At 36.7% G+C, this 27,820-nt stretch overlaps 1 protein-coding gene across 1 annotated transcript in view; it reads left to right on the top strand.

Moving 5' to 3' along the window:
- The window catches only part of DIAPH3 (diaphanous related formin 3), a 542,576-nt gene that overhangs the window by 307,349 nt on the left and 207,407 nt on the right, over positions 1 to 27,820 (top strand). Inside the window, exon 22 of the mRNA XM_082601893.1 lies at positions 4,949 to 5,078. Within this exon, the coding sequence (XP_082458019.1) occupies positions 4,949 to 5,078 (130 nt within the window). The remainder of the gene's footprint in view (positions 1 to 4,948; positions 5,079 to 27,820) is intronic.

Raw genomic sequence — 27,820 nt, 5'->3', positions numbered from 1 at the left:
CAGAAGTGGGTTCAAATAAATCTTGGTTCTACTGGATAGTAGCTATGTGATCTGGGGTATGCTACATGATGTTTCACATCTCTTTTGACCTCTTAATAGTGAGTATAATACCAGTTCCTTCTTCATAGGGATGGTGTGTGTTTCAAGCACTTAACAGGTATTGTATTATTTGGCCAATCCCTGTCTCCTAGTAAGTGCCACACAAATAAGAGTGGCTGCTGTTGTCCTCAGCATTCATACTGTTTACAAGGTAGGGTCTTCTAGAATGTTCATGTAGCCATTACAGACCCTCATAATTTTGTCATTTTTCTGGTGTTCAGCAATGTCTACAACATCCAAAGAGTCAGTGCTGTCTGGATAACGTAATTGAAGTATAGGAACATGATAATGGGGAACAGCTACAAATTTGACAGTATTCTTAAGATAAAGTTTTATTATTCAGAGTGTAAGGGGTTGTAGTTCTTTGGATTCTGAAAATCACCAAGACGATACTTAGTCTTTATTTTAGGAATTTTCTTTCTTGTGACTAAAACAATGGAATTTTCTTTAAATGTCATCCAAATTCGTGCTGAATAGCTTAAAAATATTCCCAAACCTTGCATTGTAGCTACAAAGGAGTGCTATCCAGACTGACAACTAGGCCATGATTTATTACAGGATCTGCTTTTAACATTATTTTGTCTGGAATGAACAGAGCGGTTGAAGAAACTCCATCCATCTTTTTGTTTATTTGACATCTATGCCACATTAAAATGTTCCTTAAAGAAACAATATATAAACAAGAAATTCTCCTTAACAGTGACGATTACTCATCAGTAAGATAAATCTCTTGACAGTGATACCAAAGGAATCCTGTCAAGCAATGTCGGTGAAAATTTTTAAAAAAGCATATTTTTTAAACTTAAGAATAAATTTTTAAACCAGATATTTTAGCTTCATTTTCTTTCCAAGAGTTAGCACTACAGAGTATGCTCAAGTTGTTTTTTCTCTTCAACAAAATTAGCACCATCTCTCAAGCTTTCCTTGTTGTAGCTCAATCGCTGATTATGTATGATATGAATAATTAGTAGAAATAGAGTGTGCCCTTTTTATTGTTAATGTTTATCAAAAGGTGAAAAAATATTGAGCAAGTAGATGAAGACTGTGATAAATATATTTTGCTATGCTTTCATACATTTTCATGTACTTTCTGGGAGGGTTTTTTTGTTTGTTGATTGGTTTTTGTTTTGGGTTTTTTTTTTTTTTTTTTAAGTGATTTTGGGGAAGGAACTAAGGAAGGGAATAGAGTAATTGAGGCAGGAAGAATACCTTCCTGGCACTGTGCAGTTTTTCCTGAGAACGTTAGGAACTGAATGAAGAATCTCTGTCCTGGAATTTAGAGCAACTAGTAGTTTGTAAGTAACCATGCATTGTCAACAAATGGTCACTCTCTGTTTCTTCACTTCTTATCTTTTATTAGGTATATTTTCAGATTTATTTATTTGGAAATTTGAGTGTTTTTTTTTTAAGTCTCCTGGTTGTTAAATATAGATTCTGGAGGGATGGGAGACTTCTACTTCTATTTATTATTCAGTGAGTATATCTTAAATATTAGACTGTGACCAGTATGTGAGTTGCTAACCAGTTGATGTTTTCAATAATACAGCCAGGATAGCAACCTCCTCCATAAGTTAGTGTTTAGCTTTATGATTGCCTCTAAATATTTGAATCTGTGTTTCACCTGCATCCTTAACATTTATTAAATTGGTAGATGCTATAACCTATAGTATGTTCCAGAATTCTAATTCTGAATTCTTATTGCTCATGAATAAAGATCAAGATTGATCCAGTTACTTATTGTTGGGTCATAGAGATTTCTTGATATATTAATCCTAGCAATTGCTGGCCATTTAGCTATATCACAAATAGCCCTAGAAAGCTCTTTCCAGGTGCTTGTCTTAATCAACATTCCACACAGGACATGTGTCTAGTTTCACATGATGGAGCATGATAAGAAAAGTGTAAACTGGTGGCAGTCAGAAACTGGGAGTCCACCGAAGGAACAGTATTCTCCAGTCATTGCTATAAAGAGGGAGGTGGGGGAACAGAAGAGTTAACCATTAGAGTGCTTTAAAAAAAGCAGCAAAATTAAAATCAAAAGATAGTTTTTATACTGACTCTTGGTTGTACCAGGGAAAACTATTATATTTGTGAAAGTTTGCTACTTTTACCCTAGCCTTATCCATTAAAGATGATAGTATGGATGAAATTGTAGAGTTAAAAGGTAACTTTTATAAATCGGATTAACGTTCTCAGTATATGTGAAAGCTGAAACCGAAAGATTTTAACTGACGCAAGCATGAAAAAATAACTTCTGAACTGAGATTATAACTAGGTTTCTTCATTTTTATTCTAGTATTTTTTAAAAATAGATTTTGCAATGTCTACTAACACAAGTCCACTGTAAAGTATATTTAATATTTTTGGAGTGGAAAGTGAATTTAGAGTTTCCTTTTTCTGTCCAGTTTCATATTCTCACTTCATTTATGTGAATCCGAGGTCCAGTAACTTGCCCAAGGCGACGTAGCTAGTTAAAGGCCAGTTTTAGTGTTATTAGCAGGTTGTTCACACGTTAGTGGCAATCAGTCTAGCAAGTGATCAGAGTCAGTTTTTGAGGAATAATTTTTCCGAACACTCAGATGAATGTTGTGATTTATGTTCCTTTTAAGAGGCATCAAATAATGGACTCTGTTCATATGAGTCAGTTTTTAAAGTGCCAGGAACCATTGCTGCTGAATGGTTTGCATGCTGAATAGGCCAATGCAACATTTGAACCTGTTGTAAGAATAATCATGTGAAAGCCTGGCTGTCTATAGTAGGGTAGCTCTGTGTTTCCAGGCACAAGATAGTTTGTGCATTAATAAGTCATGTGTGTTAATATTTGTGATGGCACAGAATATCTCCTTCTGCCACAATCAGATAGTAACTTTCATTTGATATTTTTCTGATAGTGCTATAATATTTAGTGACATAGAATTTGAAAAAAAATACATATGGATATATATGTGTATGTGTGTGTATACACTTATTTTAAGGTAGGAAATTGTTGGAAAGGAAGCAGTAGGGTTGTGCGCAGTTAAGTATACCAAGAATTCCCAACTCTAAATTAAATCCTGGTGTGAAAAGAGTGATTTTTTCTCCCCTTATATGTGTATCTGATCTGGATGATTACTCATTTGTAGGGAACACGATCAGATTATGTGTTTGCCCTGTGTTCACACCCAACACCCCCTACCCCCATCACTCACAAAACCTAAGCTGACCTCTATTTGTACCTAGGTTGTAGCCTAGCCCTTTCTCCCTTCTGATTCATTCCTCGGCCTTTTCAGATTAGGATTGGTCCATCCTGGTCTTCTCTTCAAGCCTCTGTTCTCCTTGCTTTTATTCTGTGTACTTATTTGTGTTTATTTAGTCAACTTTTTAGCTTTGGAGGCTAAGAGCTGACAAACCGGTACTCCTAGAATAGTTCACTCCTCTAAGTTCTCACTATGTATTCTCTACAGTTTATTGCCCTCAAGGGATGGAAAATTGGTTCTCGGGGAGCAAAAATATCTTTCCTATCTTACTGTTTTTATGTGTAAAGCACAGATGTACGTGCAGTACATAAACAGATATACAGTATATGTATCATTTTAAAATTTCATAGGTGCAAATGATTCGGAAAAATATGCCTAAAAAAACTTAGCCAGCAATAATGAAAAAAAAGGTTGAGAACACTGTTCTACACCTATATATATCTGTATCCTTTCCCAACGTCTCCACTTAGATGTTACTCAGAAACTTCAAGTTCACTTGTCCCAAACTGAAACAATTCTTTTTTCTCCACCCCACCCAAATCTTTTTCTAATTCTTTTTCTGTCCAGTTTCAATAGATGTCATCATGTGGGTTTCCATGCCCACCCTGTCCCATTATCTCATGCCTAAGGCATTACCTCATCTCAGGCTGTTTTCTTTCCCTGCCTGGATTATTGCTACAGCTTTTAAAATTATTCTTCCTGCTCTGTTCTTACCCTTGCTCTGATCTTTTATCCACACTGTACTAGAAGGAGCTTTCTAAAATGTAGGTCTGATTAGCTCTCATCTAGTTTAAAACCTCCCAGTTCTTAGGGATCAGAATCCTATATCCATAGCATGGTCTGCCTTTCTTTTAATTTTCTGGCCTTCTCCTCATATTTCTTTCTACTCTCCCTACTTCCCCCTCCCCGCAACATGTACTTTTATTTTGGAGTCACTTGGACTCCTCTAAAGTGCTACTTTCTTCCTCATCTATGGTCTTTTTCAAATGCTGCTCCATCTGCCTCTGATACTGTGCCTTTGAGTTTTTTCCTTCCCTTCCCCAACCCATACAACTTCCTGCCTGCTGGTGTTCAGTTCAGGTGCCCTGTCCTCCTAGGCATACTCTATGATTATTTTTACTATACTCTTTGTCACACAGGGGAAATTCATATTTTCTTTTTTTTTCCCCTCCCCACACTAAATGGCTTCTTGAGGAATGACTTATTGTTGCGTCTCTGACTCCTGCCATACCTAGTAGGCATTCTGTAAATCCGTGCCAAATAAAACAATGAGCAAGCATGTGGGATTGTTTTAAGTGCTGATATTATATACGTTCCTAGGTTGTCCTGTTTTCCTGGGCATTTCACCATATTTTTTCCCCCATGAAACATTGTGTACTAGATTGAATTAAGCTTATTCCTTCTTTACAGTAAATATTAATGACTTAGACCAAGCAACAGTATATGAAAAGTAGCTTTTCAAGTGTTTAAATTGTGGCTTTTCAAAAATAGCATTAACTAATTTTACAGCTCATTTATTTCTTATCTATAAAAAACAGTATTAACATTATTTAAGTAGAAAGACTATAAAATATTTTTGACTCTGTATTTTTTCTCCCTCTCATTCTATTTAGCTAAAGGACACAAAATCAGCAGATCAGAAAACAACACTACTTCATTTTCTTGTGCAAATATGTGAGGAAAACTACCCTGATATCCTCAATTTTGTGGATGATTTGGAACATTTGGACAAAGCTAGTAAAGGTTTGTGCTTTTACAGAAAAGATTTTCGTGCTCTGGGTCTTCAGTTGGTGCAGAAAATAATGGCTTTTATTTGAACATACTTGCCACTTTGTCACTGTGTCTTCATACTGAATATGTCATTTTAAAAATAGAGAGAAAGTTGTAGGACATTTACTTTATCAATTGTCATTATTGGAGCTATGAGTTTAATTTTTTGACTGGATAGTGAGGCCCTATATACAAAAACACGTAGTTTTGCAGTTTTGTTTTATTTTTAACATCTTTACTGGAGTATAATTGCTTTACAATGTCGTGTTAGTTGCTGCTTTATAACAAAGTGAATCAGCTATACATATACATATGTCCCCATATCTCCTCCCTCTTGCGTCTCCCTCCCACCCTCCATATCTCACCCCTCTAGGTGGACATAAAGCACTGAGCTGATCTCCCTGTGCTATGTGACTGCTTCCCACTAGCTATCTATTTTATATTTGTTAGTGTATATGTGTCCATGCGACTCTCTCACTTTGCCCCAGCTTACCCTTCCCCCTCCCCATGTCCTCAAGTCCATTCTTTACCTCTGGGTTTTTATTCCTGTCCTGCCCCTAGGTTCTTCATAACTATTTTTTTTTTTTTTAGATTCCATATATATGTGTTAGCATACGGTATTTGTTTTTCTCTTTCTGACTTACTTCACTCTGTATGACAGACTCTAGGTCCATCCACCTCACTACAAATAACTCAATTTTGTTTATTTTTATGGCTGATTAATAGTCCATTGTGTATATGTGCCACATCTTCTTTATCCATTCACCTGTCGATGGACACTTAGGTTGCTTCCATGGCCTGGCTATTGTAAATAGTGCAGCAATGAACATGGTGGTGTATGTTGCTTTTTGAGTTATGGTTTTCTCTGGGTATATGCCCAGTAGTGGGGTTGCTGGGACATATGGTGGTTCTATTTTTAGTTTTTTAAGGAACCTCAATACTGTTCGCCATAGAGGCTGTATCAATTTACATTCCCACCAACAGTGCAAGAGGGTTCCCTTTTCTCCACACCCTCTCCAGCATTTATTGTTTGTAGATTTTCTGATGATAGCCATTCTAACCAGTGTGAAGTGATACCTCACTGTAGTTTTGATTTGCATTTCTCTAATGATTGGTGATGTTGAGCATCCTTTCATGTGTTTGTTGGCAATCTGTATATCTTCTTTGGAGAAATGTCTATTTAGGTCTTCTGCCCATTTTTGGATTGGGTTGTTTGTTTTTTTTGATATTGAGCTGCATGAGCTGCTTGTAAATTTTGGAGATTAATCCTTTGTCAGTTGCTTCGTTTGCAAATATTTTCTCCCATTCTGAGGGTTGTCTTTTCATCTTGTTTATGGTGTCCTTTGCTGTGCAAAAGTTTTTAAGTTTCATTAGGTCCATTTGTTTGTTTTTATTTCCATTTCTCTAGAAGGTGGGTCCAAAAGGATCTTGCTGTGATTTATGTCATAGAGTGTTCTGCCTATGTTTTCCTCTAAGAGTTTGATAGTGTCTGGTCTTACATTTAGGTCTTTAATCCATTTTGAGTTTATTTTTGTGTATGGTGTTAGGGAGTGTTCTAATTTTATTTGTTTACATGTAGCTGTCCAGTTTTCCCAGCACCACTTATTGAAGAGGCTGTCTTTTCTCCATTGTATATTCTTGCCTCCTTTATCAAAGATAAGGTGACCATATGTGTGTGGGTTTATGTCTGGGCTTTCTATCCTGTTCCATTGATCTATATTTCTGTTTTTCTGCCTGTATCATACTGTCTTGATTACTGTAGCTTATAGTATAGTCTGAAGTCCAGGAGCCTTATTTCTCCAGCTCCGTTTTTCTTTCCCAAGATTGCTTTGGCTATTCGGGGCCTTTTGTGTTTCCATACAAATTGTGCAATTTTTTGTTCTAGTTCTGTGAGAAATGCCATTGGTAGTTTAATAGGAATTGCATTGAATCTGTAGATTGCTTTGGGTAGTGTAGTCATTTTCACAATGTTGATTCTTCCATTCCAAGAGCATGGTATATCTCTCCATATTAACAAATTGAAGGAGAAAAACAATATGATCATCTCAATAGATGCAGAACAAGCTTTTGGCAAAATTGAACACCCATTTATGATAAAAACTCTCCAGAAAGTAAGCATAGAGGGAACTTACCTCAATATCATAAAGGCCATATATGACAAACCCACAGCCAACATCTTTCCCAATGGTAAAAAACTGAAACCATTTCCACTAAGATCAGGAACAAGACAAGGTTGCCCACTCTCACCATTCTTATTCAGCATCTTTTTGGAAGTTTTAGCCACAGCAATCAGAGGAGAAAAAGGAATCCAAATCAGAAAAGAAGAAGTAGAACTGTCACTGTTTGCAGATGACATGATACTATACATAGAGAAAACTAAAGATGCTACCAGAAAACTACTCGAGCTAATCAATGAATTTGGTAAAGTTGCAGGATTCAAAATTAATGCATAGAAATCTCGTTCATTCCTATACACTAATCATGAAAAATCTGAAAGAGAAATTAAGGAAACACTCCCATTTACCATTGCAACAAAAAGAATAAAATACTTAGGAATAAACCTACCTAAGGAGACAAAAGACCTGCATGCAGAAAACTATGAGACACTGATGAAAGAAATTAAAGATGATACAAACAGATGAAGAGATATACCATGTTCTTGCATTGGAAGTTTTGCAGTTTAAACCTTCTGAATACCTGCTAGCCCCACCCTCTGCTGCTAAGCCACTTCCACTGTGTCTAGTGCAGTTCTCTTTGGATGAGTCATTCATAAGCAACTGGGATGATTATGCATCTGAGCCAAGCACCTGTAGTCAGTGTATCCCTTGGCCTGATTCTGAATCTCCATCTGCCTACCTTGCAAGTAGAGCCTGCTTCCTTTGCCCCAGTAGGCACCAAACTGCCATAGATTCCAGTCACTCCTTCCTAATACATCAGTTTCTAAGCTCCTTCTTAGCCCCTGCTGTGGGCTTAAATCTGGTTTCAGAAAGGGTCAGAGAAAAGATAGGCCTATTATTTATATTTGGTTTGAATATAACTTATGCAGGTTTTTGAACATCTGAAAAATCCACGTTATATACCACATCAGTTCTGCGGGAAAAAAACTTTACTTGCCTCACAAAAATATGAATTTACGAATACACATTTGTGTGAATATATACAAATGTATAGATATACATTTTGGAAGACATCTCATTTGGTCTGGGAGAGTATCTGTATTCTTTTTGTATAGACCAATGGTCATTTGTCAACTTAAAGAAGGATAATTTTTTCCGGTATTATAGTGAATTTTTCTTCTTAAATTAAAAAAAAATCACTTTTATCATTTCATACCCTGTTTATTTTTTTGAATTTATTTTACTTATTTTTTATACAGCAGGGTGTTATTAGTCATCAATTTTATACACATCAGTGTATACATGTCAATTCCAATCACACAATTCATCACACCACCAACCCCAACACCCACCGCTTTCCCTCCTTGATGTCCATACATTTGTTCTCTACGTCTGTGTCTCAACTTCTGCCCTGCAAACCACTTCACCTGTACCATTTATCTAGATTCCACATATATACGTTAATGTACGATATTTGTTTTTCTCTTTCTGACTTACTTCACTCTGTATGACAGTCTCTAGATCCATCCACGTCTCAACAAAAGACCCAGTTTCGTTGCTTTTTATGGCTGAGTAATATTCCACTATATATATGTACCACATCTTCTTTATCCATTCATCTGTCGATGGGCATTTAGGTTGCTTCCATGACCTGGCTATCCAGTAGTGGGATTGCTGGATCATATGGTAATTCTATTTTTAGTTTTTTAAGGAACCTCCATACTGTTCTCCATAGTGGTTGTATCAATTTACATTCCCACTAACAGTGCAAGATGGTTCCCTTTTCTCCACACCCTCTCCAGCATTTATTGTTTGTAGATTTTCTGATGATACCCATTCCAACTGGTGTGAGGTGATACCTCACTGTAGTTTTGATTTGAATTTCTCTTATAATTAGTGATGTTGAGCAGCTTTTCATGTGCTTCTTTGCCATCTGTATGTCTTCTTTAGAGTAGTATCTATTTAGGTCTTCTGCCCATTTTTGGATTGGGTTGTTTCTTTTATAATATTGAGATGCATGAGCTGTTTATATTTTTTGGAGATTTATCCTTTGTCCATTGATTCATTTGCAAATATTTTCTCCCAGTCTGAGGGTTGTCTTTTTGTCTTGTTTGTGGTTTACTTTGCTGTGTAAAAGCTTTGAAGTTTCATTAGGTCCCATTTGTTTATTTTTGCTTTTATTTCCATTACTCTAGGACGTGGGTCAAAAAACATCTTGCTGTGATTTATGTCAAAGAGTGTTCTTTCTATGTTTTCCTCTAAAAGTTTAATAGTGTCCGGTCTTAAATTAGGCCTCTAATCCATTTTGAGTTATTTTTGTGTATGGTGTTAGGGAGTGTTCTAATTTCATTCTTTTACATGTAGCTGTCCAGTTTTCCCAGCACCACTTATTGAAGAGACTGTCTTTTCTCCATTGTATATCCTTGCCTCCTTTGTCATGCATTACTTGACCATAGGTGCGTGGGTTTATCACTGGGCTTTCTATCTTGTTCCATTGATCTATGTTTCTGTTTTTGTGCCAGTTCCATATTGTCTTGATTATTGTAGCTTTGTAGTATAGTCTGAAGTCAGGGAGTCTGATTCCTCCAGCTCCATTATTTTCCCTCAAGACTGCTTTGGCTATTCGGGGTCTTTTGTGTCTCCATAAATATTTTAAGATTTTTTGTTCTAGTTCTGTAAAAAAATGCCATTGGTAATTTGATAGGGATTGCACTGAATCTGTAGATTGCTTTGGGTAGTATAGTCATTTTCACAGTATTGATTCTTCCAATCCAAGAACATGGTATATCTCTCCATCTGTTGGTATCATCTTTAATTTCTTTCATCAGTATCTTACAGTTTTCTGCATACAGGTCTTTTGTCTCCCTAGGTAGGTTTATTTCTAGGTATTTTATTCTTTTTGTTGCAATGGTAAATGGGAGTGTTTCCTTAATTTCTCTTTCAGATTTTTCATTATTAGTGTATAGCAATGCATGAGATTTCTGTGCATTAATTTTGTATCCTGCAACATTACCAAATTCATTGATTAGCTCTAGTAGTTTTCTGGTGGCATCTTTAGGATTCTCTATTTATAGTATCATGTCATGTGCAAACAGTGACAGTTTTACTCCTTCTTTTCCAATTTGTATTCCTTTTATTTCTTTTTCTTCTCTGATTGCCGTGGCTAGGACTTCCAAAACTATGTTGAATAATAGTGGTGAGTGTGGACATCCTTGTCTTGTTCGTGATCTTACAGGAAATGCTTTCAGTTTTTCACCATTGAGAATGATGTTTGCTGTGTGTATGTCGTATATGGCCTTTATTATGTTGAGGTAGGTTTCCCCCTCTGCCCACTTTCTGTAGAGTTTTTACCATAAATGGGTGTTGAATTTTGTCAAAAGCTTTTTCTGCATCTATTGAGATGATCATATGGTTTTTATTCTTCAGTTTGTTAATATGGTGTGTCACATTGATTGATTTGCATATATTGAAGAATCCTTGCATCCCTGGAATAAATCCCACTTGATCATGGTGTATGATCCTTTTAATGTGTTGCTGGATTCTGTTTGCTAATATTTTGTTGAGGATGTTTGCATGCATATTCATCATTGATATTGGTCTGTAATTTTTTTTTTTTTGTAGTATCTTTGTTTGGTTTTGGTATCAGGGTGATGGTGGCCTCATAGAATGTGTCTGGGAGTGTTCCTTCCTCTGCAATTTTTTGGAAAAGTTTGAGAAGGATGGGTGTTAGCTCTTCTCTAAATGTTTGATGGAATTCACCTGTGAAGTCATCTGGTCCTGGACTTTTGTTTGTTGGAAGATTTTTAATCACTGTTTCAACTTAATTACTTGTAATTGGTCTGTCCATATTTTGTTTTTCCTCCTGGTTCAGTCTTGGATGGTTATACCTTTCTAAGAATTTGTCCATTTCTTCCAGGTTGTCCATTTTATGGTCATAGAGTTGCTTGTAGTAGTCTCTAGGATGCTTTGTATTTCTACAGTGGCTGTTGTATCTTCTCCTTTTTCACTTCTAATTTTATTGATTTGAGTCCTCTCCCTCTTTTTCGTGATGAGTCTGGCTAGTGGTTTATCAATTTTGTTTATCTTCTCAAAGAACCAGCTTTTATTTTTATTGATCTTTGCTATTGTTTTCTGTTTTTATTTCATTTACTTCTGCTCTGATCTTTATGATTTCTTTCCTTCTCCTAACTTTGTGTTGTGTTTGTTCTTCTTTCTCTAGTCCCTTTATGTGTAAGGTTAGATTGTTTATTTGAGATTTTTCTTGTTTCTTGAGGTAGGCTTGTATAACTATAAACTTCCCTTTTAGAACTGCTTTTGCTGCATCCCATAGGTTTTCAGTCATTGTGTTTTCATTGTCGTTTGTCTCTAGGTATTTTCTGGTTTCCTCTTTGATTTCTTCAGTGAAGAAATCACTTGAGAAGAAAGTGAAATCTGATGTTTTGGAGTGGAGTGTCCTGTAAACATCAGTTAAATCTACCTGATCTATTGTGTCATTTAAAGCTTGTTTCCTTATTAATTTTCTGTTTAGATGATCTGTCCATTGGTGTAAGTGAGGTGTTAAAGTACCCCACTGTTATTGTGTTACTGTTGATTTCCTCTTTTAGAGCTGTTAGCAGTTGCCTTATGTATTGAGGTGCTCCTATGTTGGGTGCATATATATTTATAATTGTTATATCTTCTTCTTGGATTGATCCCTTGATCATTATGTAGTGTCCTTCCTTGTCTCTTGTAACATTCTTTATTTTAAAGTCTGTTTTATCTGATATGAGTATTGCTACTCCAACTTTCTTTTGATTTCCATTTGAGTGGAATATCTTTTTCCATCCCCTCACTTTCAGTCTGTATGTGTCCTTAGGTCTTAAGTGGCTCTCTTGTAAGCAGCATGTATATGGGTTTTGTTTTCGTATCCATTCAGGAAGCCTGTGTCTTTTGGTTGGAGCATTTAATCCATTCACGTTTAAGGTAATTATCAATATGTATGTTCCTATTACCATTTTCTTAAATGTTTTGGGTTTGTTTTTGTAGGTCCTTTTCTTCTCTTGTGTTTTCCACTTAGAGAAGTTCCTTTAGCATTTGTTGTAAATCTGGTTTGGTGGTGCTGAATTCTCTTAGCTTTTGCTTGTCTGTAAAGCTTTTGATTTCTCTGTGGAATCTGAATGAGATCCTTGTGGGTTAGAGTAATCGTGGTTGTAGGTTCTTCCCTTTCATCACTTTAAATATATCATGCCACTCCCTTCTGGCTTGTAGAGTTTCTGCTGAGAAATCAGCTGTTAACCTTATGGGAGTTCCCTTGTATGTAATTTGTTGCTTTTCCCTTGCTGCTTTCCATAATTTTTCTTTGTCTTCAATTTTTGCCAATTTGATTACTATGTGTCTCAGCATGTTTCTCCGTGGGTCTATCCTGTGTGGGACTCTGTGCACTTCCTGGACTTGGGTGGCTATTTATTTTCCCATATTAAGGAAGTTTTCGACTATAATCTCTTTGCATATTTTCTCTGGTTCTTTCTCTCTCTCTTCTCCTTTTGGGACCCCTGTAATGTGAATATCATTGCATTTAATGTTGTCCTAGAGGTCTCTTAGGCTATTTTCATTTTTTTTCTTTATTCTTTTCTGTGGTAGCGAATTCCACCATTCTTTTCTCCATGTCACTTATCTGTTCTTCTGACTCAGTTATTCTGCAATTGATTCCTTCTAGTGTAGTTTTCATTTCAGTTATTGTATTGTTCATCTCTGTTTGTTTGTTTTTTAATTCTTCTAGGTCTTTGTTAAACATTTCTTGCATCTTCTCGATCTTTGCCTCCATTCTTTTTCTGAGGTCCTGGGTCATCTTGACTATCATTATTCTGAATTCTTTTTCTGGAAGGTTGCCTATCTCCACTTCATTTAGTTGTTTTTCCGGGGTTTTATTTTGTTCCTTCATCTGGTACAAAGCCCTCTGCCTTTTCATCTTGTCTTTGTTTCTGTGAATGTGGCTTTTGTTCCACAGGCTGCAGGATTGTAGTTCTTCTTGCTTCTTCTGTCCTCAAACCCTGTTTAAATTATTTCCTCTATAAAGTGAGGGTTGTAGCACTTCTTTTTGCAGAGAGACATGTTATTGGATGAGATGTTCTTTCACACTTTTTCCTGAGATACATGTTTCTTTGAAGTGTATATCTCATATAGTCTGTTGAAAAAAAATTTTGGAAACAATTAATCTGGATTTTTAAGGCAAAAAATAAGTCTTTTAACTTTTCCCTCTTGCATCCTAATGTTCTAACTGATTATTCCTTACTCTGCCCTTGTGCTACCTTCAAATGTTTATGGCATAAGAAGATAATGTCCCTATATATAGGTGTAAGTGTTTTAAGTGAATTTACGGAGGAAAAATAATCCAAATCATCTTCTCATATTAAACAATGTGAGACTGGGCAAAAAGGCACAGAGGAAAAGAACATTAAAAATAACTTACAGAGGTCTTCCTTGGTGGCACAGTGATTGAGAGTCCACCTGCTGATACAGGGGACATGGGTTTGTGCCCCAGTCCAGGAAGATCCCATATGCCATGGAGCATCAAGGCCTGTGAGCCATGGCTGCTGAGCCTGCGTGTCTGGAGCCTGTGCTCTGCAATAGGAGAGGCCACAACAGTGATAGGCCCGCGTACCGCCAAAAAAAAAAAAAAAAAAAAAAAACTCACAGATACTCACAATAGCTTTTAAGTGATTAGTTCATTAACTCAAGGAAGGCACCTTTCTTAAAATGAGATTTGTGGAATCTGGAATAAAATTTAAGGAAATGGGATGAAAAAGAATTGAAAATGCCTGTTCTTGATGAATATTAAGCTTGATAAGCAACAGAGTACTAGATGAAGACGTGCTACCTTCAAGTGCCTTGAAATATAGAGGAATTTCTTTTTCTGGGGAAAAGACGGTTGAGTAGTTAATAGCTTACATCAGCATTAGGTTTTTAGGGAAAATAAAATCAATGTGGGCATTTTCTCAGAATAACAGTTTGCATTTCTGGTCACTTTACTATTTTTCCTACTAGTTCTAAAACAAAATAGTAAGCTGGAACATACTTCTCTTTCAGATGTATTTTTTATTGCATAATATATTTTCTAGCAGGTTTTGCTATGAATTAAGATAAATGTCATTTATCTATTTTGGCTCATTTGATTGTACTTAAAATTCTGTATAAATATTACAATATTTTGCTTTTGAAAAATATTTAACTTTCATAAGGGTTTGCTTGCAGAGTTATAACTTCGTAATGATATTCTTCTGTTTGTTTTCTTTTTTGGTGTTTCTGTGGGGCATTCTGGGGCCTTTGGGGGTTTTAGTTTTCATCTCTTATAGCGGAGGCATGGATATGTGTATGGGCCAGCAGATACTGAGAATGTGTTTCACAGGGAGCAGCCAACTTCATATTTCAAATAGAAAAGCCATCACTGAGAGATTTTTTTTACAGTGTAGGTGATAGTTGAGGTAGATTTCTTTTCATGAGTTTATTACCCTATTAATGGATAAGATTTTAGAGGAATTAATGTAATGTTTTGGATGAAATAAGTCTATGTTTTCTTTGGAAAATTTCACTGCTCTTATATTATACATCATTATTTGAAAGTTTCCAGATTTGAAATCTCCTCAGTGAGCTATCACATGAATTTAAAAGTACCTTTGTTTTTGAGACATAACAAATCCTGGCCATTAGGTACTCCTGGGTCAGCAGGGGGAGCTTTCATTGTAACTAATGAGCTTACCCGTATGACAGTTTTCAAGAATCTACTTCATTAGGGCTGCTTCTTTGCTAACAGATAATGGCTTACAGCTTTTCTGTTGTATTTCAGTGAAAATATTTTGGATCATTATTGTATTTCTGTATACCATTGTAATATCTCTTTCCTTTATGGACTTCTAAGGGTTGAATACGTTTTCCCCTTGTCTAAACAGTTGAAATTAATGAACTCTAATCTATGATGGTTTTATTGATTATTTCACAATAACCTGTTTCATTATTAATTTGGAATGGTATTTTATTAATGAATAGAAAATATGACCAAACTTTGGGGGTTTTGGAGTGTATTAAAATAATACCAAGGTAAATTTACAGTGTCACCTTGTTTAGCCCATGTCTTTCTTAAGGTATTATAGCTCTTCCATATATTTCCATTTTTCCCTAGATAGTTAACTCTGAATTCTAGAGATACTATGCTAGTCTAGTCTGTAACTCACTTATTCACTCATTCATTTAACAAGCATGTGTTGTGTGATTACTCTGTCAGAAACTGTGCTCTGTCTTGCTGCTGGTCCAAGGTGTGGTTTCTGTGTCTTGGTGCAGCCCCGGTTACCTCACTCACATCTGACTTCTGTCCCAACTGTCTCCTCTCTTTATATATGCAACTTCCTCCCCTTTTTCTATGCACCCTCTAAGTATTGCTTTTATTATTAGCCTAATACTGAGTCCTTCTCTTTTTTCTCTCTGTAGCTTCTCCTTAGGTGATCTCTTTAGTCTCCAAGGGCTTAAATAGCATTGTTACATTAATGACTTACAGATTTATATCCCAGATTAATATTCCTTCTGAGCTCCACACTTGCATATCCAACAGCTTACTTGTCATCTCCAGCTATACTTCAGTGTGTAGATCATGATATGCTGTAAAATGTGGCTCTTGATTCCTACTCCCTTACTCTGTCCTCCCCAGATTTTATTTCCTTGAGAAAAAAACCTTTTTGGCTCACTTTCTTCTGATTTCCTTTTTCTCATTTCCCCCGCCTCCTAGCCTTCAGCAGTCAGCTGAGAGCTGTGTGGTAGATTCTGTGGGAAGTGGCAGCTGTGGCCTAGAATGTTGTCTAGATCTCTCCTTTGTCAGGTACCTTAAAGTAAATGTCCCTTTCCCTTTGGTACTTTTTCCTGGTTCTTGCTGGGAACCTCACCTAAGTTTCTGTGTCTTCCAATCTTTCTTTAATGATAAATTCATAGGTTTTCCAGAAAATCTTAGACCACTATTCAAGAGCTACTACTCTAGATTAGAGACTATTCCTGGAACTGCTGGGAATGAAATTAGCTTCTTGAGAAAGGACAATATTCAGTGTATTATCAGAGTGGATTTAATGATTGCCCATTTTTAATTTTTTTCACTTTTTCCATTTCCACGTTTTCACCTTTCAGGAGCATTCTTTGATGTTTTATATTCGAGTTTTTGTTTGCTCTGTTTTATAGACCTCTCTGCTTTTAAGACTGTTTGTTTGCTTTTAGCTAGTAATACCTTGGTCTGGCCCAAATATTTGTCTAGTCAAATACATCTCCTGGTTTTCAATTCCTCTTGACTTTCCAACATTTCATGATAAATGCCTTACTAAATACTGAATGCTTTTCTTTTATTCACCTACTGTGAGCACTTAGAACACTTAATTTCCAGGTAGCTGCCACCTGGAAATGCATAGTGTTTGAAAATTTCAAATTCATCTGCTGTAACAAGCAAAAAGCATTTTCAGAGGCTTCCATCAACCTCCTTATGCTATAGACTTCCAAAAATGCCAATTAAAATGTATTAGCAAGTTGGATGTATATTTTAGATATTCAATATTAGTTATTAATTCAACTACAGTTTATATTTTAAGTGTATATTGTAAATATATAAAAATGTTTATTATGCAACAAAATTAACAACACAACCAACATGGTGTTAGTTGGAACCATTAAGTCATGGAGGTTAAAGTTGGGGCCTCATAATTTTGCAAGATAAATAAATTCTTTTGGTATTTTTAAGCAATTGTAAACTATTAAGAGTTTTATGAAAATACACGTTCTTAGTGTATATTTCTGCCAATACAATGAAATAATTTGACAGGTCACATTGTTGATGGTGGGGGCATTTATAGTAAGATAATTTAGTTACAGAAGACAACCATGTAGGATATTGCTATAATTGTCAATAAAGAGCACAAAATATATTCTGTTATGGGCTGAATTCTGTCCCCATATATTGAAGCCCTTTGTATGTTGAAGCCCTGACCCCTGGTACCTCAGAATGTGACTGTATCTGGAGAGAGGGTCTTTAAAGTGGTGCTTAAGTTAAAATGGGACCCATAGGGTGAGCCCTAGTACAATCTGACCTATGTGCTTATAAGAAGAGGAAATTTAGACCCAGAGAGACATCAGGGGTGTGCATACCAGATCAGCCATGTGAGGACACAGAGAGAAGGTGGCTACCTGCAAGCCAAGGAGAGATGTTTCAGAAGAAATCAAACTTACCAACATTTTGAACTGTGAGAAAATAAATTTCTATTGTTTAAGCCACCCAGTCTGTGGCATTTTGTGATGGCAGCCCTAGCAAACTAATCCAATAATTTAAGACATTTTTCTTGCTTAGTTTTTTGGCTTTAGAATAGAGTGGCCTATACTGCATGATTTTTGACTTTATCAGATAATTAGAAGAAACAGTCCTAGACCTGCTGTGTTGGATGTTCACTAGTAATCAGTTTAGGAATAGCAAAGGTTCTTACACAAACCATGAATTATCACATGATTTTAAATAATTCCAAATATGACTCAATTCCTTTTTTTAAATAGATGACATATAAATTAGTACATGTATGAGGAAATATTGAGGCATTCTAAATAAATATACTCATGAGCATTTACATTTAATTTTCAGGGTGAGATCTGTGGCATCTCCTGGATCTTATTTTAGAATGCATTCATTTACACTGAACTAAGTGTACTAAGTTTTTGTTTTATTTTATCATGTCTTTTACTCATTATATCCCTACATATGTTTCTTTACCACTTCTCCCTGTTTTGCTACTGCAGTAGTTGTAATTTTCTTATAAGCAAGTAGCTAACAAACACTAGTAACACTCTGAACTATCTGTTGACAGTTTTCTAAACGTGAGGTATGAATAGATGGTTTTACCTTTTTTTTCATTGTCCTGTGGAAATAGTGAAAGTATTTGATGTCTCCTACTTCTGTCCCATTGATTCCACATATAGATGAAGAGTAAGAGGCTATGTCTGGAAAGCTAGTTTATGACTCCTATGTAGTTATATCTCAACTATTTTGACTCTCTGTAGCCATCTAATACATATACTCAGGGACTGTAAAACAATTTTAATATTACTACAAGCTAAATATAATTTAAAAATAATTTTTTTAAAAGACAATTCATATGTAGGTTTCCATATACTTACTAAAAGGGTTATATATATAAAATTTTACATTCAGCAAATTAACACTTTTAACATAAAAAGGTATGATAAAATATAACTGAACCATTCACAGGGTAATTGCAGGATTTATGAAAAATATTTATAGTGTACTGGGAGTGCAGTGTACTGGTAAAGAGCCACTAGGTCCAAGTTGTTTGATGAGCAACATTTTATTTAAGTCCTGCCAGTTTATTTCCAAGGATTATCTATGTAGAGTTGGCATCAAAAGTTTAAATTGGAGACCTGAGTGTGATAAGGTTGTATTACACTATTTTATGGTTCAAATTTAAACTATTTTGGAAGGCAGCAGAAAGGAATATAGATAGAACATGGCCAAAATCTCTAGAAGGAATAAGGATTCTTTAGAGTGACGTTGAAGAACACTGGCATGGAGGAACTACTTGCAGCTAAAGATTGCTTTTTGAGCTACTGAGCTAGGAACATTTCCTAAATTGGCTGCTGCTTGGGCTGATAGATGATGATGAAGAAGAAAACCACACCAGGAAGACCTCTGTATCTTTTTTGGAGGTTAGCAGACTGAAAGTGGCATCAATACAGCATTAATCTTTTCAAGAAACTAACAGTTTACAGTGTTTGCAGATTTTTGGCCAGCCACATATTTGAAATAGCTATTTGAATAGTTCTATCAGTGTCACCTATGAGCCATAGCTAACATCAAGTAACAGGACAGAATCAACAGTGACGACCAAGGTCTTGGAGCTTTCTTAGACTGCTGGCAGGGAAGCAGTATTTACTGCACTTCAGTTTTGCAACATGAAGTGAGAAATTACAAACCAGGTAGATGAAAGAAATTTTCCCAGCATTTTGAAGGATAGCTTAACATAACAAATCTGTATACTATAAAGAAACCTAAGCAGTGGATGGAGCAAACACAGTTATGGCTGTCTGTTGAATCTCATTGCTCACAAAACTGACATGTAACCAACTGGGTGAAGAGGCATGGAGCTGATAAGATGCTGAAGGTAGAATTGCCAACTGCTTCCCCAAACCAGACTGTGTTTATATAGCTTGCAAAATCTTGAATTAGTAGTTTTAGTTTCCTAGGGCTGCCATAAACTATCACCACATACCAGGTCACTTTAAACAACATAAATTTGTTCTCTAACTGTTCAGGAATACAGAAATCTGAAATCAAGGTGTCGGTAGGATTGGTTTCTTCTGTAGTCTCTCTGGAGAAACCATCCAATGCCTCTCTCTAAGCTTCTAGTGGCTGCCAGCAATCCTTGGCATCCCTGTGCCTCTATTTTTATATTGCTTCCTTCTCCATGTCTTTGTATCCTCACATCTCTTTTTAAGGACAGCAATCACTTGATTTAGGGCCCACCCTAGATCCAGGATGATTTCCTCTTGAGATCTTTAACTAATTCTCTTTGCAAGACCCTGTTTCAAAATAAGTCACTTTCTGATGTTCTGGGTGGACATGGAGTTTGGAGGACACTATTCAACCCACTCCATTCATCCTTGTCATCACTCCTATAAGTGCATGGAGGCAGCACCATCATCTGAGTATTATGAAATAGTTAAGGGTAACTGCACTGTTAGCTTTATATATAGAAAGCGTTTATATTATGTTGTGAAATGTTTTGGTGTTTAAGGGTTATTGTTGATGATGAGCTGTGAAATACCTTTTTCTTATATCATCATATGTAAATACTGAAGCAGTTAAAGCTGAAATTCATAATATGCCGCTGAATTTAAGGAGTTTTTATTGACAGGCAGTGACAATCACAGTAATTCCAATAAATGATTTCATTGGGTGAAATAAAAACGTGATAGAGTCATTATATTACAGGAGAGGCTATTATTACAATCATGGACTCTGGAGCTAGACACCTGGGGTTCAAACCCCAACTCTGCCCATTGCCAGAGGAATAACCTTGGATGAGTTTCTTATCCTCTCTAGGACTCAGTTTTCTTATGTATAAAATGGGGATAATAGTAGTATTAATTTAAAGGTTTGGTGTGAGGATTAAATAGGTTTGTATGTGTACATATTTATAAAGCTTGTATGTAGCACCTAGTAAGCACTATGTAAATATTCTCTACATTTGTTGTAGTTGTTGTTGCTGTTGTTTTTCAGTGATTATTTCTTTTTTTTTAAACATCTTTATTGGAGTATAATTGCTTTACAGTGGTGTGTTAGTTTCTGCTTTATAACAAAGTGAATCAGCTATACATATACATATGTCCCCATATCTCTTCCCTCTTGCGTCTCCCTCACTCCCACTCTCCCACCCTCCCTATCCCACCCCTCTAGGTGGTCACAAAGCACCAAGCTGATTTCCCTGTGCTATGCGGCTGCTTCCCACTAGCTATCTATTTTACGTTTGGTAGTGTATATGTGTCCATGCCACTCTCTCACTTTGTCACAGCTTACCCTTCCCCCTCCCCGTATCCTCAAGTCCATTCTCTAGTAGGTCTGTGTCTTTATTCCCGTCTTGCCCCTTGTTTACACACATCTGCCTATGCTGTCATTAATGATGCAAGTAAACATGGATATAATATATTATTATGGAATTTTAATATATATTCTCGAAAATTGTTTGAACGGATTCCAACTGTCTTGCCTAAAAATCATGCAAGCTTTAGAGTACAAGGCCAAGAATTCTGTAGATTTGTGTTATTGAAAAACTGTTGTACTTTCTAAAAATTAGATAATAATATACATATAGGAAATTGCACAAATCATAAATGTACAGCTCAATGCATTTTCTCCAATTGGACATAATAGCATAAGGAATGGAATATGGAAAATGGATTCTATTTACCCTTCTGTGCTTCAGCCTGACACTATTTTTAATTCATATTTTGAACTTTGATGTAAAATTTCTTTTGAAAAAGGGTTCCTACTACTAAACAACCTTTGAAAGCAACTAGTCTCCAGCAACTCTTCAACAACTTATAGTTATTTTTTTCCTGGAGGTGTTTGCCTGTTATGGAAAATCAAATTTATCAGCCCAGAATTATTGAGGAATGCCATATAGAAATATGAACTAATACTGAAGATAGATGATAGAAGTAATAGAAACATCTAAACAGATGTTTACTCTCCTTTATAGGAAAACCTAAAGAAAATGTCTTTTTAGATAATCTTCTCCTCTGTCCTCAGAAGCAAAGATTTAAAACTGATCAGTTGGGAGACCCTGTGTCATGTAAATATGTCTATCACCTTGATGGCAGCTTCTCAGTAGCTGTCTGTCAAACTACATATTTTACAGAAAAAAAGAACTAGTGCTCATTAATAGTTTTTGATGTTTTGACCCTATAAGGAAAGAATTCTTTCCAAAAAGTTTATCAAACTCTTGCTGCATGGCAGACACTGTCCTAGGCACTTGTATTAATAAGGATTAGACTAACACAAAAAACAAAAAACAACCAAACAAAAAAGAATAAGGATTAGACTGACTTTGAGTGACAGAAAAAAAAAGTAACAGTGGCTTACATAAGATTCATTCATTCAGTATTTCATGAGTTGTTTTCTGAATGCCTCTTCTGTCTCAGGTTCCATTTGGGGTACTGGATAGAGTAGTATATGAACACAAAGGAAAAAGTCTCCACTCTCTTGAAGTTGACGTTTCAGGTAGTGGATACAGAACAAAGAAAGAAGTCAATGTATATTATGTCAGGTGGTTAGCTGTGGACTCCTAAGCCAGGTGTTTTTTTGTTTGTTTGCTTGTTTTTTGGAATGTAGGTTGGGAGGTCAGAGAAAGCCCCATAGTGAAGGCCTTTGTGTGAAAGCCTGACAAAGGAGTGAGGAGGCATGACAAGGTATGTGAGAGAAGCACTCTAGGCAGAGGGAAGAGCAGGTGCCTAAGCCCTAGATATGGATGTGAGACTGGATCAGAGGTAGGGAGGGGGAGGGAGGGCATAATAGGAGATACAGTCAGAAAGGTAGCAGATCCAATAGGACATTATTGGCCATTATAAGGATTTTGACTTTGCTCTGAGATGGGGAGCCATTGGAAGGGCTTTGAGCAAAAGAGTGACATCTGACTTGCATTTTCAAAGGATTGCTTTGGCTGCTTCTTTGGGGGAAAATGTAGAGGAACAATGGGCAGATGCAATGAAACGAGGTTGATGCTGTAAGAATAATCCAGGGGAGAGAGCATGTTGGCTGGGACCAAGAGGTTGTAGCAAGGGAGGTGAGAAGGATTTAGGCAATGCACCTACATTGAAGGTAGAAATCAACGGCATTTACTCTGTGATTGGGTGTGTGGGGTATGAGGGAAAGAGAGGAGTCATAACACCAGTCATTTACTGAGGTGCAGGAGCAGATTCCAGAAGGAAGATAAGTTCCAATTTGAAAATGTGAGTTTAAGATGCCTATTAAATATTAAGTAAAGATATTCAACGGGCAGTTGGAGTTCAGGGGAAAGATCTAAGCAGGAGAAAAAATTTGGAATTTTTCAAGTTTAGAGATATGCATGCAGTCCAGGACTTGTTAGGCTGCATGGTCTCCAATAGCCATACATGAAAACTCATCTCATAATTTGCATGTGAGTTAGTCTATCCTTAATATTTATCATGGGACACATTAAAAGCAGCCACACCTCCCTCCCACAAACGTGCGCCCAAAACCATTATCTTGAGGGAATATTTTGAATATTGTTACAAACATCTCTATTATGGGCCTCTTTTCTTTAATATTTACCATTTTCTTGAACATCTTATTTGCAGAAAGGAGTTTTCAAATTCTTATAGGTAAACATGATTTTCCATTAGATAGGCTTCTCCCACTATTATTGTTTTCTCTTGTAAAAAGTTTGTTATGCCTTTAGCACCCTCTTCATAGTCAGAGGGGACAAGGCTACTTCTTTTCTGCCAAGAGTGAGGGAAATGGGTCAGCAGAACCGACTGGAGCCCTTTCACTGGTTGTGCTTGTCATTTCCTCTGCTTGCCTTCTGCCTACCTGTCCTCTCTCCAGACTCCATAACAAATATAAGCAATTCCCTTGCAGTGTGATGCATATAAAAAAGGTAACAGCAAAACCGTCATTGCATGTATAGATCTTCCTTGGCTTATGATGATGTTACATCCGGATAAACCCATTGCAAGTTGAAAATACCATAAGTTGAAGATTCATTGAATACACCTAACCTACCAAAGTTCATAGCTTAGCCTGGCCTAACTTACACGTGTTCAGAACACTTACATTAACCTATACTTAGGCAAAATCATCTAACACTAAGCCTAATTTATAATAAGGTGTTGAATAGCTCATGCAATTTATTGAATACTGTGCTGAAAGTGAAAACCAGAATGGTTCTCTGGGTACAGAATGGTTTGTAAGCGTATCGATTGTTTACTCTTGCATGGCTGACTGGGAACTGCGGCTTGCTGTCCATCATCACAAAAGTGTGTACCACATATTGCTATCCCGGGAAAAGATCAGCATTCAGCGTATAAAGTATGGTTTCTATTGAATGCATAGCTCTCCCCACCATCGTACAGTTGAAAAATCGTTAAGTGGAACGTAAGTCAGGGGTCCTCTGTAGTACTAGGTTGGCCAAAAAGTTCATTCGGATTTTTCTGTAACATCTTATGGAAAAACGCAAATGAGCTTTTTGGCCAGCCCAATATAATAAATTAATTAGGAGATGCAAATTGTAATGTATTATTATGTGGAGTTCCATCAAGAATCAGAACAATGGGAAGAAGGAAAAGCTGAGCAGAAGACAAGCTGAGGATGACTAGCCTGTCACTTAGCATTGCTTCTTTCAGTTTACACCTTTGCCTGTTATGAATCAAACTGCAATTTATTTTGAGTTTCTTCTTTTTTTACCATCTTACTTCAGTTTTATGCTTTTCCGTCAACATAATGAACGTTATAATGATACTGTAGATCTTAGATTTTGTTCTAGGCCTACTTAATGTTAGGGATTTCTTTTAATGGTCCTGAGGTTTTTGTCCATCTTGTCCATTCATTTTATTATTTTTAACCTGCATTTGTGAAATATTCTTACAGCTTTATTAATACCTTTATTATTACAGTCGTCTAGGAAAAATCACTATGTTGAAAGCTTGAAATGCTATAGGCCCTAGTTTCTCTCACAAAACAATTGTGTCTAGGAACATAGGGAGGGTAATTTAGTTTGAATGTTTACAGTTTTTTGTTAATAAGTTGCTGTTTAAGCATTCTTTAAAGGAATCAACTTCCCTGTAATGTATCATGGTATGTAAGAATGACTGTGACATTTCTTAGTAAGCTTGTTATAAAATAATGACCAATACCTCCAGGAGATATTCATAGACAATTATTATTTAATTACAGAGATTACTTAAATGTATACAATTTCTCCTTTTTTATTTGAAATCTTAACGTGGTAAATCATAGAGGCCATCACATTACAGAGAGCCTCTCTTCATGATTTCTGTAAATCTAACTATTTATGGTTGTGATTTTGACTTTTATTCAGAACTTTTCTCACACCTCTAATGTATAATTATCATAATAAGTAGGCACTTGAAGAAAAGTCTATGTCTTGGATTTTAAGGTTTTAGATATTTAATCTGTTATATTTTCCCATTTTTAATGCTTTTATCTCAAGAGGTTAAAGTTAAATACAAAATCCATTCCTTCAACAAACATTTGAGTATCTGCACTATGTTATGTAACCCAAGGTACAAAGATGAATAAAATATGGCTCTCTTCCCTTAGGAATTCCCAGTTAGTTGGGAGAGGAAGACACATAAAACGATAAAAGTAATAGAGTGTAGTAATTGCAAAGATAGAGATAATTACCAGGTATGACAGGTAGGGAAGGCACGTCACCAGGGGCCTGACTGGGGTTTTGGACTCTTACTGTAGAGTATGAATAAGAATGACTTGGGTGGAATGGGCAAGGCAAATAGACACGGTATTTCCAGCATCAGGTACGGAATAGATGAAAGGGTTTGGGAGGAAGGGAACTACGAGCAGGACTGTTGATTTGGAAGTAAAGTGTGGCCGATTAGGAGGTAGAGCCAAGTTGTGGGTGGAACTCTGATGTTGTCATGTAAGCAGTTTATTTATTGTCTGGTTTTTAAGCAGGGAAGGGACATCTTTAAATTAATGTTTGTCTGGAGACTTCCATGTACAGTGTGGATATGGCTCTGAGAGAAACAGTAGGAGAGAAGAGGGCAGAGAAAAGTGTTCCAGATGCCTTGAATAGTGTTCAACCTAGCAAGGAAGTAGGTACTATTTGTCAAGTAAAATGCGAGGAATGTCATGATCCTTTGGATCTGAGGGTTCAGGAGAGGGAAGGGTCAAGACTACCAGGTTTCTAGCACAGGAAACAGAATTTATGGTTCTGCTGCCCACTAACGTGTGGAGATTACAGATGGGCAGTTAGTTGGGGACAGAGATACATGGTATCTGAGGTGACTGAGGGACATCCCATCTGATTGAATATTGAGTAAAATGCAAAAATTGAAATTGCCTTAAAAAAAATCTAGTCAATTCTGTTTGATGATGGCTATGTTTTGTTACTTCTAAATAATGAAAAGGAATTAAAAATAAAAAATAAGATTAATTTCTTGGTCAAGAAATGTAACAAAGTTGAAAGATAAAACTCATACACAGGTCAGATACAGAGGCACCAGTAAATTAACACTTCTTTGAGGGTGTACAATTTAGAATTCTCTGCTCCAATTGGGATTTCTAATACAAAAAATTATAGTCACTGACCTCAAAAAACTTGACACATGAGAAAAGTATGGCTAAATTATGTTCACGGATGTATAAAGGTGCTATCTTTGTAAACATAATTGCTGAAAAGGAAAAACACCAAAGAAATTCTTAAATACTCTTTAGTTTTACCCATCAGATAGCCCCAAACACTGGATTATATTTTATTCTCCTAGAACTTGCACACACATTTCTTTCTTTCAGTTGTGCTTTGGTCTTCATTTAAAAACCAGCAGTGAAAAGTTGATCAATCACACTTAAATTCTCTTAACTATAATATATAAATGTAATCAGATAGTGCTGATGAAGCTTAAATAATAGCTTAATGGGATTTCCATCTGTAGAGTAGCCACAGAACCATTTTTTTTTTTTTTTTTTCTGTACGCGGGCCTCTCACTGTTGTGGCCTCTCCCGTTGCGGAGCACAGGCTCCGGACGCACAGGCTTAGCGGCCATGGCTCACGGGCCCAGCCGCTCCGCGGCATATGGGATCCTCCCAGACCGGGGCACGAACCCGTATCCCCTGCATCGGCAGGCGGACTCTCAACCACTGCGCCACCAGGGAGGCCCCACAGAACCATTTTTTAAGACAACCTTCTTACTCATGATGTCAACCTTAAATGTTTGAATATGCCCCAAAGCTTCCTAACATCCCAAACATTTTGCTCTTGAAATTAGCAACTTTTCTTTTTAGCCTGAGTTCTACAACACTGTTCCTGGCATGATGATGATGATGATGATGATGATGGTGATGATGACGATTTGTTTTTTAAGTTTCCTTAGATTCTAATATTACTTACTTTAATCTTTAAGGTTTTCATGTCTTACTGAGTTCTAAGAATGAGTAACATCTCATAATCCATTTTATTTAAAAAAAATTCTTCATCCTATATCGTAGCATTTGATCTTTATGAAATATCAGTGAGGTAAAGGTATGAGGCGAGATTTTTCCTATTTCACTCATGTGGAAATTGAGCCAGTGAGAAGTTGCTTCATATCACAGTGATAGAACGTAGTCCCTGACCCACTGCTACCAATGAGTTGGAAGAGGCTCAGAGGATCCCCTAATAAGCCTTTCATCTGAACCTGAAGCCCTTCTCTCATCCCACTGAGAAGCACTCACTGGGCTAGCTCTATGTTCAATTACAAGCACCTGGTCTCCTCTGTGGGCTGCCCAGGCTGTTAGGCAGCTCTGAAGGTGACAACTCATAAATCAAAAATGTACTCATATCTCCTCACAGGTACTGGAGTTCTGCCTTCTGACCAGACATGCACTTCAGTGTCCATGTGGCAGAGTAAAAACTATATATTGGGTCTTTTTCCTGATTCCCAAAATCTTTCTTAAATGATGAGAGTGTATTTTGTATGCTACTGAGATGACTCAAGGCAGATGGGAGGAGGGCCAGCTTAGGGAGCTTCAGGATGGGGGCACTGGTTGACAGAGGTACCAACCATGTGATTAGAGGGTTAGAACTTTCAGCCCACCCTCTGAGCTCCAGTTCAGTCACCAATCGCCAGTGATGTACTCAATCGTGCCTGTGCTGTGAAGCTTCGATGAGACTGAAATGACGAGGCTAAGGGAGCTTCTGCTGTAGTGAGCACAGGGATATGCTGGGAGGGCAGCGTACCTGGAGAGAGCATGGAGACTGTGCTATCCCCTCCGTCCCCATTCCTTGCCCTATGCATGTCTTCCATTTGGCTATTCCTGAGTTATATCCTTTATAATAA

The sequence above is a fragment of the Mesoplodon mirus genome, assembly GCF_964341445.2.
Source record: "Mesoplodon mirus genome assembly, chromosome: 17".
Lineage (NCBI taxonomy): Eukaryota > Metazoa > Chordata > Mammalia > Artiodactyla > Ziphiidae > Mesoplodon > Mesoplodon mirus.
The sequence above is the reverse complement of the archived record's forward strand: the minus strand, read 5'-3'. Positions and strand labels throughout refer to the sequence as shown.